Genomic DNA, 17,769 nt, shown 5'->3' with positions numbered 1-17,769 from the left:
TCCCCTGGCGCCTGAGTCTAGTTTCCGTGATGTTGTCTGACAGGCAGGCAAAGGACGGCGAGACACCATGGGAGCCCCGGTCGCTCAGGAGACGCTTTGTTTTGGTCCGGCGACAGGAGTCCTCTGCTTTCTCAGGGAAGTCAGTGACTTTGAAATCATCTTCCATTGGAGATTCAAAAATTAAAAAAAAAAAAACCCCTCAAAATAAAAAAAAAAATGAAATGAGACTCCTGAGCGCATACACACAAAACGGGCCTCCAGAAGCACCCTGCAGATAACTGTGGGCACTCCGGGGCCTCCTGCTGGCGTCAAAAATAACCAAAGCCTCCATTTCAGGGAAAGCGCTTCACCAGCACTTGCTGAGAAAGCACTGAGCGCGCTCCAAGACAGACGAGCTCTGCCCGCCCGGGCTGTCGGCACCGCTCCGAGAGGACAGGTGCTGTCCGAAATGGTTCATCGCACACACGTTTGGTGGAATCCGGCAGCAATACGTTTGCCGTTTTTTTCAGCGGCAATAGCTCTGCTGGTGCTGCTGCATCTTTGAAATAACGAAGCCGCTGGTCAGAGAAGACTCAGCTTTGTACTTTGTCCGTAAACTCTTTTGACTTTTAATGACAACGTCTAGGAATAATTTTCTGCTCCTCTCCACTGTGGCGCTGATCTGGCACATGCTGCCGTCTCTGCAACATTCAGACTTCACAGAGCGATGGCTTTCTTCTGCAGCTGGCCTGTGGTCCTTCTGCTCCAGGCGGGCACCGAGAGGTCCGAGTGATGTCCTGGAAGCTGCCGAAGTGCTCCCTTCACCGGAAGTTCAGAGCCATCTCTGCTGCTGTGCAGGTGGCCTGGCGTGGGGCGGGGCAAACTGAGCCCCGCCCCCCCCACTCCTGTCCCCGGGCTGTCCTAACGATCTTGTTGCCCTGGGCCCCCTTCTGCGTTGGGGAAAAACGTCTGCTGCTCCATCCTGCAGCCACCAGCTTCCACCTCCACTCTCGTTTGCATTTCCCTTGTGGTACCACCTCCACTGCACTCTCCTAGCTGCTCTTCCTTCTCTGTACCCAGGTTCCCCAGCTTCCGCCTGAGAAACCTCGAGGAGGGCAGGTGAGGTCTCGCCCTCCGACCAGAGCTCCCACCACACAGGCCTTCCACATGAAACGGTGCTTCCAGTGATTCTTCCCATGGCCCACGGGGAACCACGTACATCTGAGCCACCGGAGCCAAGCTGTGCTCTGGCTTCCCCTGCATGTGAGTTTGGGGCTGCGGTGTCCACAAAAAGTAGGTGACCACGCAGATGGACAACGTCCTGCCGAAAGCCAGGCGGGAGTACACAGAGAAAGGTGTGTTTGAGGGCAACTGGGCCACATCTCGTCTCTTTCTGGAAAGGGGATGTTGCTGAGTACTCAGAGCAGGGTCCCAGGGGGTCCCTCTGCTGTCCCCAAGAAGAACTGAGCTGCGTGTGAGCCCTGCCCATGGAGCACCTCTCCCAGTCGGTTCCAGAAGGCTGGCAGGCAGGGAACGGGAAAAGAAAGTCCCTAGAAGACTGCTCCGCGCAGACGGGCTGCAGTACCACTGATCTCTGTCTTCAGCCCCACGCCCCTCCCTGGCCTTAAAACCAGGCCTTGTGAACCGGAGGAAGGCCCCTGTGAGCGCCCCCAAACTCAGGGCCCGGGACTGGCTAACGCGAAGGTAGGGTGGCAGAGATACAATGTCTCTATTTGAAATGATGACTCAGGAGAAAGTCAGCTGACCTGATTAATTTTGTGCTAAAAATGTCTTGGAAAAATAAAACCAATGGACTGACCACCCGCGGTTTTATTCTTGGAGTAGAGGACACGTAAGCATATTTGATGAGGAAGTAGCTGCTCTAAGAATAAAGCTGTGTACAGAGCACCCCCCGCCCCCCCACCACAACCACCCCCTTCTGCCCAGTCAGTAACTCAGCCCCCGGGAGGGTCCCTGTGCCTGCTCACAGGGCCCTGTGAGGAGAGATTTGGGCTGAACCCACATAGCAAGTGCTTCTGAAACTGTGCGATATAGCCACCCCGTGTGCAGTCTCGGGAGCAGAGGCCTCGCGTGATGACCCAACGCTGGCTGAGCCAGGGCCTCCCCTCGAGGCCCAGACCCGTCTGGCCTTCAGACGTGGGATGCAGGGAAAGGCAGCCTCCCTGGAGACACTGCAAAGTGGCAGGGGGTGTGAGTGAAGAGGCTGATGTCATAAGACTCCCAGTTTCTCTCCAGAGATAGGTACATTCAGACAGGCAAGCGCAGGCTGCAGCCAGCAATTGGAGTCTGGTGTGTGGCAGTCACTGGGAGGTTGGGGTGGGGTGGGGGGGCGGGCGATGGTGCGAGGGGAATCTAGGATGGCTGGAGACTCGGAGCAAAGGGTGCAAGTCCATGAGACCCCAACCCAGAGCAGACCTGCCCTGGATCTCCAAGAGTTTTGCAGGGTGCTCAGCAGCTGTCCTGCTGGAGCGAGTGGTGAGCACAGCCAGCCCCCACCCCCTCTGCCCCTCCAGCTGCCTGGTCTGTCCTCACACTCAGAGTCACAGCAGGGATCCCGGTTTCTCAGGTCTCAGAATGAGGGCAAGGCAGATACCTGGCCATTTTTTTCCCCTTGCAGAAGTCAGGGGTCACTGGCTGCATCTCTCCCCCCCAAAAAAATGGGTGGGTGGGACACCTCTGGGATCTGGGGAAGCACGGCTCAGACACAGGCCTGCCCCTGACTCACCACTTTGGGCTTGAAGGGCGGCTGGATCTCCCGGTTCTCCAGTTTCTCCCAGTCGATCCTCCGGAAGAAGGCATGTTCGCGCACGTCCCGCTCTCCCTCAGGCCCACAGCCCAGCCGCTTGCCTGGATGCTTGGTCATCAGCTAGGAGGCAGGAGAAAGGAGCTGATGTGTGTCGTGGTGCCCACAGTTGATGATAATGTATTGTGTGACTGAAATGTGCCAAGGGAGTAGAACTTCAGGGACAAAAGTAACTATGCGAGGTGATGAGTGAGTCAGCCTGACTGTGGGGCCCTTTCATAACGTACACTTGTCCCTCGGTATCAGCGGGGGACTGGTTCCAGGACTGCCCTGTGGACACCGAGATCCCCATCACTCAAGTCCCTCATGCATGAAAGGGCACAGTGTCTGCACAGCACCTGCGTGCAGCCTCCCGAATGCCCTAAGTCACCTCTAGGTTACCTATGCTACCTAACGCCGTGTGAACACTATGTGATGAACTGCCATACTGTGCTATTTAGGAAGCATTGACAAGAAAAAAGTCTGTCCATGTTCAGTGTAGACACGGCCATCGTGGGCCTGACTCCCGAATGCATGTCAGCAGCCACGTAACTGCTCTTTTGGGATCTTCCTGACCTGTGGTTGGTGTACTCTGCAGAGCAGGAAGGCGTGGCTATGAAGGGCCAACTGTACACACATATCAAGTCATCACGCTGCACACTTTAAATATGTTACAATTTTGTCAATGATACCTTAATAAAGCAGACAAAAATAAGCAGAAAATCCGTTCCCATATTCCTCAAAACACATAACCCAGAAGCCTCAGGGCAGTGTACTTGGAACTGCCCCAAGTCACAAGGAAATGACCCTCGCACCCACCAGCGGCGGACGGACGCACAGGCGGGGCTGTGTTCTCTCGGGGAGTGTGCCCAGGGTGCGGAAGGCAGCCACAACCGCGTGCAGGACGCCGGGACGCCTCACCAGCACCATGCTGAGGGGCAAAGCCAGGCCCAGGCGGGCAAGACCCCAGGTGTGCCAAGTTCAAACAGGCATGGCCCACCTCTGCAGGGGCAGGCCGGGAGGGACGACAAGGCGGGAGGGGAGGGGGCTCCTGGGGTGCGGGGGATGAGCAGTTACGTGGGTGTGCTCCTTTGGGGACAGTTTGCTGACCTGCGCCCTGATGACCTGTGCCCTTTTCTATACGTGCATCACCCGCACATCTCAGAAACGGAGAGGCGACCACGGGACTGACTGGGCCCGTGCCAAGGGAGGCGACGAAGAGCACGGACATCCTCTAACTGTTCAAGGTCACTTTCGGCGACCTGCACCAGGACCCATGAGGTGGATGGGAAACGAACGCTGACTGGGCCAGGGTTTCCAGAGGTTTTGGGGTGTTGACCCACTTTCCAGGCCTTCGCTTTCCCCACCACACCCTGCAGGTCACCCAGCTCTAGCTCTTAGTGGCCGGAGGCAGTGGCGCTGGTTTGCGGTCTCTCTGCCCTCCTTTGGAGAAGCCTGGGAACGGTGCCCGTTGACCCTTCCGGGCCGTGATGGAGCGCAGCGGGAACCCACACCCACTCACCCCTTTGCAGATGGAAACGGCCTCCTTGGACAGGGACTTCGGGTACGAGACGTTGTGCTCCATGATGGACTGGAACAGCTCATCTTCATCTTCGCCGTCAAACGGAGGCTATTCCAGAAAAGAGGAGGAGGCAAAACATTGAGGCAATTTATTAACGTGGCGCCTGAAGCCCCAGCTCAACGCCAAGAAGCTCCGCAGGCTGCAGAGGCAGCGCGGTCGCCGGCGGGTTTAGTTGATGGTCTGTAATTAGGCTGCAGGTTGTGTGTCTCTGTTTTTCCTGTGCCTTTAATTATCTTACCCGGGGCAACTCGAAACAATCTTTAAGAAAAATGTTTTTGAGTAATGCTTTGAGCGATTTGCAAGTGAATTATAATTCATCCATTAGTCTTGTAATTATGTGTTAAAAGTCTAATTACCATCAAGTCAGCTTACAGATGACTGTTCAAAAGGTGGGGGCATGGCAAATGCTGATGCCTTCAGATTCTGAACACGGGGTTAAGTGGACACCAGCATGTGGCCAAAGAGGACTTCCTCGGGCCCCTTGGATCCAACATGGAGCCACCCTGGACGCTGCCCTGTCCTTTTCCATCGGGTCTGCGTCCCCGAGTGGGGAGTGGGGGCACAGATGCACTGTGGGAGGTCATGGCTTTGAAGTCAGGTAGGTCTAAACCAGAACTGCAGCCCCCTCACCCCCTAGCTGGTTGTCCAGAGGCAAGTGGCTCACCTCTTTAAGACACAGTTTTCCCGTCTGCACAGTGGGGTTCCTTGGTGAGTCTGTAAAGCGCCTGATATTTGTCTTGTACCCAGTAAGGGCCCAATGAAGGGTGCTTAGCGGTACTAGTATTGTTATTGAGGTGGACGGAGTGTCTTCGCTGGCGGGGGTGGCACTGCGAACCTCAGGAGGAACGGGTGAGCCCAGCATGCCCTCAGTCCTGGGATTAGCAAATTACCTGTCACTCTGGACAACCCACAGCATCGATGGGCTTAGGAAAAATGGCTTAATGTTCTCCTTTAACTTAGCTAACCTCAAACTTAGCATGAAAAGGCAGACCAGGGTCAGCCCATGTAGAGAGAATCCTATTTCACCTTGTGTTTTCCTTCTCATTATAAGGAGGGCTTACAATCACTGTGGCTGATGAGGTTAGGGCTCAGATAACAGCAGAGTTGGGCTTCCGTTTAGGCTATCTCGTGGACCAAAGACAACTGTGTAGTCGCCAGTGGGACGGCTGTCCCTTCCTGTCAAACAGCCCCCCTGAGTGAGAGAGGCCAGCTCCCCTACCCACCACTCACAACCACCCCGACCTGTTCTCTGGCCCCCCACCTCCCTCCTCTGCCCCAACCACAGCCCTGAACAGGCGCTGGGAGTGGGGTCAGCACACGGGAGCCATACCCACCAGTGGGAAAGACGCCAAGTCTATAAAGAACCCTACCTTTGGGCCAGGTGTGGGGTGACTGATGCCATATACGCTTTTTTTTTCCCCCTTGGTCTAAGAGTATAAATAGGCCTGTTTTCCGGCTGTAAGTGCCTGGCATTAAGAATGTCTAATTTGGTGGGAGCATGAGGAGGGCGAGAGAATGAAAATCAGCCTGCCTGTGAGTGACGCAGAGCAGAGCAGGAACAGAGTCCCCATGGGCAGAAGTGCCACAGCACCTGGCACCTGGGGTGCCCACCAGGCACGTCAGCTGGGGGCAGACACCCCAGCAGGGAACGCAGGCTGCGGATGGTCACCTGCGTCGGCAGGGGATGTGCGGCCTCTACCTGCAGAGCAGAGCAGGGCAGGCTGGGGGATGGGTGTGGCTGCAGCCAGCAAGAGCTCCAGTGGAGGCCAGTCCTACAGTCCACCCCACAGACCCTTCTCCCCTGATGTCCTGCAGCCTACTTCCTCTGACCACCCGCTGCACACCAACCACAACACATCTCGTTTTCCCTGACAAGCGATCCATGTATGTGGCCGTGTTTTGGCCAATGAGATTTTCGTAACTAAAACAAACGTGGTGTGGTTTCTGCTCAGGGCCCCCACCTGCTCCGAATTCGCTGCGTGTACGCACTCTGCAATGTCACGGTGCCCTGGAGGTGAGCAGGCCCTGCTTCCGGATAGCCAGTCGGTGCTCCCAGTGTGGCTCCTCGGGGCCACTGGTCAGGATGAGTTACACAATTTGTGAGTCTCAGAGCAAAGTGAAAATGAGGGGTCCCTCACAAGACTGCAGAGCACTAAACCTGATGTGCAGGTGTCTTCTGAGCTTGGGCCCCATGTGACCGCATAGGTCACACACCCATGAAGTCGGCTGCAGGGGGCGGCTGGTGTGCTTCACTGACAATGATGAAGACACCAGGGGGACTCACCCCGCCTCCCTGGTGACGCTCAGAACCAGTGGCAGGAACACCACAGGGGCCAAGTGACAGGTAATCCAAGCCATAGGCCTAACAAAACCTTTGTCCAAAGAAAAACCCTAGCAAACACTTCTCAGGAATCCTCCTCAAGCGAGGCAGTGAGAAGGCCCTCCTCACTGAAGACCACGAGGTCAGTGAGGCCAGAGCCCTTCTTTCCCCCCCCCGCAATGTGAGAGACAGGAGTTGTCAGGGCGTTCTGGGCGGGGCTCTGGCTCTGATGCCTGCCTCTCAGTCTTCTGGCGCGGGAGCCAGCTTTGCCCAGGGAGCCTCCCCACGTGTGCTGGTTTCTGAAACAGATACGGCTGGGCCAGGCCCACTGCAGGTCAAAGGAAGATTTTTTTTTTTTTAACCACGCAGCAACAGCTGTATCCTCACCAAGGGCAGGATAGATAGCCCCTGACATGCCCAGAGAACATTCCTCAGGACATTGATCCCTCAGGATATTTCCGGGTCAAGTTTGCACCTGCAAACTTTTTTCCGGAGATTCGCATGGATATGTTCTAAAGGCCCTGAGAAGTCCTGCAGTAAAGAGAGCTGTCTAACCCAACTCGGACCATTACAGTGAGGGGTGGGGGTCCGTAGAGGCCTCTCAGGCTCATCTGTCGCAATAAGGTTCCTACAATATAACAGAAGCCACAAGACCACCTGTCTTTGTGTCAGAGACTTGGGGTTTTACCCCGTGTCCCACCCGTGTGGCTCTAAGGACGGGGGCTTCTCCCAGGGAGGACACAGGTCCTGACCCCTGCAGTTCTGTTGTCACTCCCGTGAGTCCACACTGCTCGACACGGAAGAACGGCCGGCACTTGGGAGAGCAGCACGGAGGACGACAGCGGCAGTCACATTCACGTCCCAGGCTCTGTCTCCTCTGTGCCCGGCACGCTGCGGGGCAGTTGGAAGGCCTTACCCCCTCATTCCTCCAAACACCCCACATGACGCAGGTGCCATTAATCCCATTGCACAGTGGAGGTCACTGAGGTTCCATTGAGTGCTCTGGCCAGAGTTACAGGGCTGGAGTGTCCAAGAGCCAGGAAGCAAGCCCAGGCACCCTGACTTGGGAGCTTGGACTCGCAGCCAGTCTGGGCGATGCCACTTCCCATGCATGTCCCGGTGGTCAGACCGTGCTGATGCCCCTGGTGCTGCAGCTGTCGGAGTGAGGGGGAGGCGCTGGGCTGCTGGTGCACGCAGCACAGGAAGAGATCTCCACCGCTCCGGTGAGACTGTTCCGATAAACTTTAAAAAGCCTGACTCACGTCCTGTGCAATGGGTAGTGGGGACCTCTGAAAATAAAGGGGGGCAGACACTGGGGCCTGGGATGTTTCCGGTCACTGTGAAGCATGTGACTACCTCTAGACTAGAGACCTGACATGATCCCCCAGCCCAAATGTGGATTAGCTGCCTCCTGCTCAGGCCACACGTTCACTGTGGGTCGGCAGAGGCGCCCAGTCGCCCACGCTGGTGGAGCAGCGCCACCTGGTCTTGCTGTGGCAGAGCCAGAACAGGGGCTCTGAGGTATCTCGCTCGAGCACTCAAATGCTCCTCCTGGGAGCACATCCACCCAGACCTCATTGGTCAGAACTAGTCCCACGTCCCACCCACCCAATCACAAGGGAGCCGGGGGTAACATCCTACATGTGCCAGAAGGAAGAAGACCCCGAATACCTGGGGAACAGCAGTAGTGACCACCACACTTGGAAAAGCTCCCCGGAGCCCTATATGAAATTGAAATGGTGTATTCTTGGGGGGAGGGGAAGCCCATGAAAGTAGCATCCACATCCCTCTTACCCTGACTCGAACGTTGCTCTTATTTTTCTGTGTACCCTGTGGCTTTTCATATCATTTTCGAGTGGTGAAACATAATTTGGAGTAGTCTGCTCTTCACTTGCTGTTGCAAACACATTTTCTCTGCAGCTACCAGTGTTCCCAGTCAGATTAGTGCCGCTGGGGGACACGCCATCCTAGGCCGACTCATCTGTCCAAGGCACATTTATAATCGCTTCCAGCGCAAACAAATGCTACTATAAACGTCTCTGTGTATCGTTTGTTTCTTCTCTGAATTACTTCCCAGAATGATTTCCCAGGTGTGGGATTAAGCAGCCGAAGGACGTGAACATTTTTCTGGCTCTCCCTCCGCCTTTCCTGGTCGCCCTGGGACGTTCTCACAGGTGATCGTTCGTCTCAGGCCTGGTGTCGGAGGCAGGTCCACGCGGAGAAGTCATAATCACGTTCACTTTCCTTCCCAGACGCGCCAGCTACAGAGCTTGGGGACCCCAGGGGGCCACGCATTGCCGAAGTACTCAGGGCATGACCATCTTGGGTTGCTTCTCTCCCCTCTTCCCCCCATTCCCAGGATTATTTTTAAATTTCTACCAATCTGGACTCAGTGTTTCAAGCTAAACTCAGGCCTTGGCTTGGGGGTGCCATCCTTGGCAATATGTAACTTGTGAATTTTAAGCAGGCAAACGAAGGATGAAGGACTCATTCCAAAATGATCCCAAGGTCGCTCACTAGTAGGTGGCCACTGGGCCTGCCATGTCCACTTGCAGGTCACTGATGACCGGGGGCGGGGGGCGGGGAGCAGGGGGCAGGGAGAGTACTCGAGGACTTTCAGGCTGATGTTCTGGGATATAGTACCCATTACCGATTCACCAGGAATAAGGACAAAGCATTAATAGCCCTGGCAGAAAGGGACTCGAGAGGAGAGGGCCGGCCCCTTTATGATGAATGCCCACGAAAGCTGGGAGTGGGGGTAGGGGTAGCCGGTTCGAGTGCCGGGCAAACACAACTTGTGCCCCAAAGTCTTTGTATTTGTCCAGCCACCCGGGAACTGAAGACGGCCTCGGGCTGTTTACACTTAACTGCCCCTGCTGGCTGCTCACAATAAATAAAGCAAATAAGAAGAAAACAGCAATAAACTTTTTTCTGCTCATCTTCAGCTCTCTTGATTAAAGAGGACAGATTTAGACTACAGCCCCACCAGCAACTTTCTAATTAGTTTTACTTTTCAATAACAGTGTCTATTCCCTCCGCTGGGTCTCTGAGGTTCCTGCAGCTTCCAGGCGGGGGAGGGGGACAGTGTGGACAGTACATGTGGAGCCTTCATTGTCCTTGCCCAGGAATATGTTCAAGTTTGCATCCGGTCGGGGAGCAAAGCGAGGAACGGGGTCTGAGGTGGAGACACCATGTTGGGCAGCACAGCGGAGGCTCTGAGGAAGGAGCAGTGGCTGTGTCCGCCAGTGCACCCGGACGTGGGCCAACGTTCAGGTGCCATAGTGAGAGTCTCCCCGTGTCCGACAGAGATGGTGGACACTTCCAGAAATCATATAAGGCAGGCTCATTGACCCAGAGGAACAGGATGAAAAATAATGAAAATGTGCCAGAATGTCTGTGGAACCACGGGGTGGGGGAGGGCCCTGGGCTCTCCAGGGGTGAGGAAGGAAGGACCGGCTGCAGAGGAGGCGGGCCTTCAGAATGCACCCCCCCCCCCCCCAGGGGACCTCCCCGAAGGAGAGCTGCATCTCCTGCGCTCTCCCCTGCAGAACACAGACCCGGGAAACTTGGAGGAGGAGGAAGACGGGGTGGAGGGGACTTCACTGCAGGCCTGGGTCCCGAAATGCTAGTCTCCTGCCGGCCAATAAAGAGACAGCTCATTTCAGCTCTTGTAAAGTGCCCTTGGAAACAGATCCTATTTCCACCCAACCAATTTTGTTTGTTGGCATATGCAAATGTGCCTCTTCATGAAAGCAGAGCTTGTTTTCCGGACTCAAGAGTCAGGACATGCAAGTGGGATCGAGGAGGGGAACTCAGCTTTCTGTGCTTCTGGGAACAGCACGGCCCCCAGGGGGCCGATAATTCAGTCCAATTTTAGCGTCAAAGTTCTAAAGAGGGGAAATTAACTCAGGGAGCGGGAGACTTGTGTTTTGCCAGCTGTTATTTCCCTGACAGCTGTTCTGTATAACCTGTTCTTCTGTGTTTACAAATGGAGGCATTTGGCCTAAAATAAACATGGTACTAGGGACAAAAACCTAAATAATACACAAACCACTTTTTAAAATATAAATCCCATCTTAACATCACGGAGAAATAATGACCAAATGTAGGCTAGTACCGTACATCTTTTAACATCTAAAAGACTACTTTAGTATCTGAAAGATGTAAGACACAATGAGAGAGACAGATCCTCCATGGCCTCCCACCCCAAGGGAAGGCCAAAGGCCTTGCAATGATCCCCACGCACATGTGACCTGGTGCGTCTCCTTTGTCTCCGACCTTGGGCCTCCTCCTCCTCCTCCCACCACCTGCTCCCTCACAGGCCTCCCTGCTCTGCTCCAACCACACTGGCGACTTCCCTTCCAGTGCTTAAACATGGTAGCTTAGTCCCACCCCAGGGCCTTTGCATCTGCTTACCCCCAGATATACACACGGACATTCCCTCATTTCCCTTTCGTCCTAACTTGGCTTGTACACAAGGCCCTCCTTGGCCTTCCCAGCTAAAATTTCAGCCCTTCTCCAACACTATGCCTTCTTTTCCTGATTGGTTACTTTTCTTCTTAGCTTTCCAACTGTTACACATTTCCCTTATTTACCTTGCCTATTGTCTTTCTGTAGACTGTAAGCTTTGTGAAGGTACAGACCTTCGTTCCCGGTTGTTACCATCGTAAGTGCGTGTTGCAAGAATAAATGAACGAATCAATGGATGTAAGTTGTCAGAAAGGGTAACTTCTTTTCAGAAGCAAAGATTTAAAGACTTTTTTTGGGGGGGGTGTAGCTCTGCTATGCAACACAAGCATTTCTTTCTATTCTCCTTACTCAGGCTCTTAGCTATGGGGGAGCTGGCAACTATAAAAGCAGCCACAACAGAATCGTTTTGAAGTGCGATGGCAGGGATCGGGTAGATGCTCACCAAACCCGCCTCCTCCTGCCGAGCTCACAGGTGCACACTACCTCCAGCCCTCTGCACTGCATCTCTGTGGGGCCAGCATGCTGCAGGTGGGAGTGCTGCGTGCCACCTGCAGGCATGGGCCTGAGGGCACAGGTGCAGCTGTCCTCCTGCTCTCTCCTCACCGCTGGCTGAGTAGTGAGGGGTCAGTGGAGGAACCCGAGGCTCCAGAAGGTGGAGCCAATGGGTGGAAGAAGCCTGGGTCCTTGAATGACCATGGGATCCGTGCCCCTGCCCCCACACAGGCATGCGCCAAGAATGTGAAATACCCCTGTGCTGTGTGTTAGCCCACTGAGATTCTGAGGTGGCTTGTGGCAAGGGCTGCTGGGACTTACTCCGACGCAGATATGAGGCCATCACCTCGGCAAGCGCCGTGCTAGACAGTGATGCACCTGGTTATCTGATATGTCACATTCCTGAGAGAAAACCACACGTGTCTTTCCTCAGCTGGAAGCTCAGCCTCATTGGACTTTTACACAAGTTAGATGAACTGCCGATGGTGGACAAGAGGGGATGGGAGAAGCTACTGGAGCACGTCTTCCATGATGGCGCGCACACACATGGGTGGCACCGGGGTTCTGCAGACGTACTCACAGGGAGCCTAAGCCGGGTCTGAGACACGGCGGATGACAGGGGCCTGGGTCGTCATCGGCATACAGGGGCGCCTGTGTACAATGTGAAAGCTGCACATTGTCTGTACTCCGGGATGTACCTGTCAGTGCAGGTTTCTGGGACGAGAAACCTGGGTTTCTGCCCGTGTGCATAGAACCCACTCTCAGGGGAGCGTCTCCCCCTCCACCTGGGCCCAGGGAGCCGGCCGGCACCAGCCACACCACAGTGCCCGGCCCCCACCCGAGCCGAAGCACTCACACCAGAGGACAGAGAAGCAGCAGGAGAGCACGGTGAGACGTTACCTGCCCGGCCAGCATTTCGTACAGCAGGACGCCGTAGGCCCACCAGTCCACGGACTTCCCATACGGCTGGTAGGCGATGATCTGTGGGAAAATGAACACCAATTAGTCAGTGGCAAATCAAAAATCTTGTGCTAGAGCAGGTTATAAGTCACACCTGTGGGCATTTACACAGTTTGCAAATAAGGGGGTGACAATGTCTTTGATTTCTGCACCCAGGGCAGAGCCTCAAATCAGGCACCTTGAGAACCACTGGCCCCGATTCACTGCCCAAAACCTGTTTGGAACTTGCCTTCTGCCTCCCCTCCCCGCCCGCCCCCCTCCCCCCCCCGGCCCCCCCGGGATGCCATGGTGCTGTCTGAAGGTAGATTTGATGATCCTTGTTGGAGAAAAATATTTGGACACTGAGGTGGATTTAATTTTTAGAAAATGCAGAGGTCATTTGAAGCGAGGGTCTGATATATAAGAAAATGAAGCTACGTGACAATTTCTCTAAAAGCGATGAAGACGAAGAGGATTATGGAACAGTAACAAGGAGCAGGAGAAGGAGGAGTAATAAAAACTCTAGTTTTCTGGTATTGCACATAGAGGTACAAGATTGTTGAATGACTGAGGTTTCAAACTGCTTTCAGAGAGACATAAAGTACAATAACCAAATGTAATGCTTGGGATTGTCTGATCTTGATTCTAACTAACCAACTGTAAAGCAGACACTGGGAAAATTAAATACGACCCTGACACCAGGTGACATTAAGGAACTGTCAGGCAGGATAAACGGTATCACGATTAAAGAGTGTCCTTTTCAGTCTGAGATGAGTGCATTTTTGAGTGAAATGTATGAGGGGTGAAGCATTTATGGGTAAAATGAAATCTCAGATTTGTTTTAAATGTGTCAGTGAAATAGGTGGGGGAAGAGCAGGTGAAAATGCTGGTGGCCGCTGAAGCTGGGTGACGGGCCGACGGGGACCCCCCTTCCCTTCGCCCTCTGCCTTCGTGGTCCCCAGAAGCCCTGGAGCAACCCTGCAACCTCCTCTCGAGGACGGGTGGGCGCGGCGCTGGCTCGAATCCCTAAGTGCCGCTGGCTCATTAAAACCCTGGCTTTGCTGCCGGGCAGGCCGGCTGAGCACCTAATGCACACAATCCCCAGGTGCCTGATCGTGCCCAGGATTCGACATGCAGACAGACTACCAGGGACTCGGCACAACCACTCTGCTGCTTTGCATGCGAATTTGACTTTGACATGTGGTGCGGTATTTTTTTATTGGCCCAGTAGGTCTAATCAAACGTCCTGGGACATAAACAAGCTTCCTGCCAGCCTGCCCGTCTCCCTTCCGTTAATGAGCCACTAGGATCTCCCGCTGCGGGACCAGAGGGGCAGGGCCCCGGGCTCGCTCACTCCGGTGTGGGTGACGACAGGGGGGCACAGATTTGCACTGGGCGGCTCTATGGCTCATTTCCGTGACGGGAGAATAATAAACAAAAGGAGGCCTTCATTTCTTTTTAAAATTACACTTGTTCTTTTTTGGAAACTTGGAGAACACACACACACACACACACACACACACACAGCACCCAAAAAACCTGCCAAAATGAGTCTCTAATCTATTATCTAATGACTCCCAGACAGGACATCACTGGATCGAAGCCTGTTGTGGTCAAGCAGCAGGACCACGAAGAGTGCCTTTGGGAGGACATGAGCACACCCGCGGAGCACTGACCATCCGCCCAACGCTCTCCACACTGTGTGCGATCCAACGAGGCAGACACTGCCATGGTTCCCATTTTACAGGCAAGAAAACCGAGGTGTAAGGAGTTTGGGACACCTGCCTGAAAGCCCATCTGTTCACAGGTGGCGCTCTGGATACTGACATTTGTTTTAAAAATACGACTTAGGGCTTTCAAATACAGAAAATGTTAAATCAAAGGGCTTTGAGGATTCAAGAGATCTGAAGGCATTGTTTCGGTTTAGTAATCATATTTCAAAAGCATGCGAATAAAATTTGTTCTTGCAACTATATTAAAAGCTTCCCTGCGGTCTGTTTCCAACAACCAGTGTTTTAGTAAGTTGGTTTTTAACACGCGCACAGCTGAGGCGCCACGCTGCTGTGTGAATCATGATGCCGAGGAACGGGGGGGCTCACTATCTCATACCCAGTATCCCACAAATACCCGCACAGTCGTAATGCCTGGACCCCTGCATGTGGGTGGTGGGAAAGGCTGCCCGAGTTTGGAAAGCTTAGGAGTCAAGGGCATAGGAACCCTGTTTCTGGTGAGAATGATTTACAAACCCTAAAAGCCAGGGCCACCTGAAGTTTTTCTTCTTCCTTCTTGACTTTGTCAACTTTGGTCCAACCTGCTCTTCATTTTCAATTCCCACAGCACCAAACTCCATGACTCCTGTAGCTAACGCCCCCTCTGTCCCCCACGGCCTCCCAGAGCAGAAGGCCACGTGCCAACAGCTCGTTCTTCTTGGCGACAGCATTGGTCAGTCCCCCGAGCCCGCCAGCTCAGCCGCCGGGCCGAGGATACAGAGTCACAGATCACGGTGGTGCCTGGAGACAACAGGACGGGACTCAGGATTTCAAGGGGGCATTTCCCACTCCCCGCCTCAACGGAGAAGCCCACTGTCTGTCACCACGGCTCATGTGCCAGAGAACGTGGGATGGTCCGAAGGTCTGTCACAAATCTGGGGGCAACTTACCAACGCAAATTCCCTTTTAGAACAAAGCATACTTTCCCCTCAATGACCAGCTGCTATTCATACATCCCCCATACATTACCCAGACTCTCACTGCAAAAGGGAAACAGCGTTAGCAAGCCCCCTTTGAGGGGAACAGTTAGATGCTTGAGAGGTTCAGGAAGCCGGTCGCACTGTCCCCTGTGCGCTGTGAGGACTGTGCCTGGCCACTGAGCGCGGGGTGCCCCGTGCATGCGGAGGTGTGCGCTGGGTGTAGATGGCGCTGCAGATCCCAGAGACGCAGAGGCTGGGAAATGCAGAACATCTCATTCATAAGCTTTTATTCTGGATATCTTGGGCTAAAATATGTTCAAATTCATTTTGCTTACTTCTCTTTTAACTTTTTAAAATGTGGTTGCTAAGTGCAGTTGGCTTGCATTTATTTCTGTTGGATGTGCTGGACCGGACCCTCGCCCCGGCTCCAGATGGCCTAGGGAGCCAGCCCTGGGCGGAGGACCAGGCCCAGAGGACACAGAATGGGCGGTGAGGCTCACTGGCATCTGCCCCCACTGGAGCAGGTGCCTCTGGCACCTGTGGGCCAATGGAGGCTTACAGCCAAGCCCGGGGGCGGGGTGGGGCAGGGGCACTGCCTGACACCCCAGGCAAGGGGCTGTGATGGTTTCTCACAGCAGAGGACTCACAAAAGGAGAGGCGGACCTGGCAAGAGGGGCTCCAGTTGGCAGACCTCCGGTAGCACGTGGGAGGCTGAACTTCAGCTTCAAAGACAGACCCCCAGCCGGGCCAGTGTCATTCAGTTTTACTGCTGTTTGTCATCATGATCATTATTATTGCACTTACACGGGCCCACTGTTTGGGGGGCGGGTGTCAGGATGTTGTAAATGGCTGCCTGTCTTACAAAAGTGAGCTGTGAATGAGCTTTCTTCCAGCCTGGGCACAGAACTAGGAATGGGGGGTGGGTGGGTGGGGGCAGCCTCCCCTCTCTGACCAAGCCAGAGGCCCACAGTGCCTGGAAGGACGTCTCCCTAAGGCCACCCGCCCTTCCGCCCTCTGCCGGGGCTATAGATCGGAAGTCCTCCTGAAGGGGATGGGGCTCCGGAAGCTTTCTGGAAGAACCGGGCCATGTGGTCAGGGTCGAGATGCCATGGCAGTGGCGACAGTGGCTGTACCCAGGGACCGCTGCCCTGTCACCAGTACGGCATCTGCCGTGCACTAGGATCTCTGGCTGTGTCGGCTCATCCAGGCGTCACGACAGCCTGGTGAGGTGCACGGCCAGGAAGAGGCAACACCAGAACTGGAGCCCTGGTAGTCTGGCCTTGGCACCCACGCTCTCGACCATTTGGTTCTCCAGCTCTGCACCCTGTGTGGTTCCCTAGACAGTGGTGGTGAAAACTAGCCCGACTCAGGTGACTTTTGCGGAAAAGAGGGTCCCAGTGCTTAACAGGCTCAAAATAGCCAAGACGCCCACTCCCCCAGGACTCCAGCTCTGACGGTTTCGAAGGGCCCGAGAGACTGTGACGTGCGCAGACAGGGTCTCCCTCCCGTTCTTGGGTGCACCTTCTCTGGACCCGGTTCTTCATTTTTGTGTTCTATTTACTCGCCAGACCTCCAGAGCCCATTCTAAAATAAATGGCCTGACCGCAGAAGCCTATTTCCAGGCGGCTATCACAAAATAATGCTGGCCTTCATGCATAAAACATGCTCACGCCCTTTTACTGTCTCAAGGAAGCCAAGAATATCTGTACCTTTTATCAAAAATAACACTGACGTGTTCAAACAGTGCTGTCTGGACAGCAAGAAGGGGGGCCTGTTTTCTGAGTGTTCAGTCCTGGCAGGTGGGACCGGCTCCTCCACTGCCCCCTCCGGGGCCCACAGCCCCCGGGGCAGACAGCTCCTGGAGCCGAGGCCAAGTTCTACTGAGACTGCTTATCTTCCCCCACTCGACCCCTGATTCTCCCCAGCAGGGGCCGAGCCACCGGCTGGTGCACCCAGCACCAGGCCCGCACCCAGCCCAGCAGGCCATCCGTCAGGTTGTGTCGGAGAAACCGATGGTCTGACCTGAGCCTGCCCTGCAGACACCGCTGACCACCTCAGTGCACGGTCCAAAGTGCTTGCAGCATTGCTGGGTTGCTAAGGTGGGAAGGGGCTTCGACGTGATTTAGGAAGGTGTCCTCAGGGTTCTGAACAGGAACCTGAGGCTCAGAGTAGCGAAGTGGCTTGACGGTCACAGGGCTGGGTGACGAGCCAGTGGCAAGGTCTCCTGACCGTGTCCTCTTCCTGCAGCACCAGGCCTGGACCAGAATGTGCCAAACAGGAAGCACCACCGCAGGGGCAAGGGTGGGGGCCCCCACCTCTCAGCCAAGGTGCTCCAAATGCACTAAAATGTGATATCTTAGATCAAGGGTCTTAGTGTATTACAGGAGAAACAGCAGTGATGTTTGAAATCCTTGGACAAAGGGCATTATGTAAGTATATAGACAATTCACACAAGGTGAGAACGAAAAGTCTGGAGTCTAAATTATGTATTTTCT

At 54.6% G+C, this 17,769-nt stretch overlaps 1 protein-coding gene across 1 annotated transcript in view; it reads right to left on the bottom strand.

The window, feature by feature from the left end:
- PRKCA (protein kinase C alpha) overlaps positions 1–17,769 on the bottom strand; it is a 356,477-nt gene that overhangs the window by 14,526 nt on the left and 324,182 nt on the right. Inside the window, exons 14-16 of the mRNA XM_045837292.1 lie at positions 12,547–12,627; positions 4,305–4,412; positions 2,726–2,866 (exon numbers count right to left, since the gene is read on the bottom strand). Of these exons, the coding sequence (XP_045693248.1) occupies positions 2,726–2,866; positions 4,305–4,412; positions 12,547–12,627 (330 nt within the window). The remainder of the gene's footprint in view (positions 1–2,725; positions 2,867–4,304; positions 4,413–12,546; positions 12,628–17,769) is intronic.

The sequence above is a fragment of the Phyllostomus hastatus genome, unplaced genomic scaffold, assembly GCF_019186645.2.
Source record: "Phyllostomus hastatus isolate PE091 unplaced genomic scaffold, TTU_PhHast_1.1 phas_contig_210, whole genome shotgun sequence".
Classification (NCBI taxonomy): domain Eukaryota; kingdom Metazoa; phylum Chordata; class Mammalia; order Chiroptera; family Phyllostomidae; genus Phyllostomus; species Phyllostomus hastatus.
The sequence above is the reverse complement of the archived record's forward strand: the minus strand, read 5'-3'. Positions and strand labels throughout refer to the sequence as shown.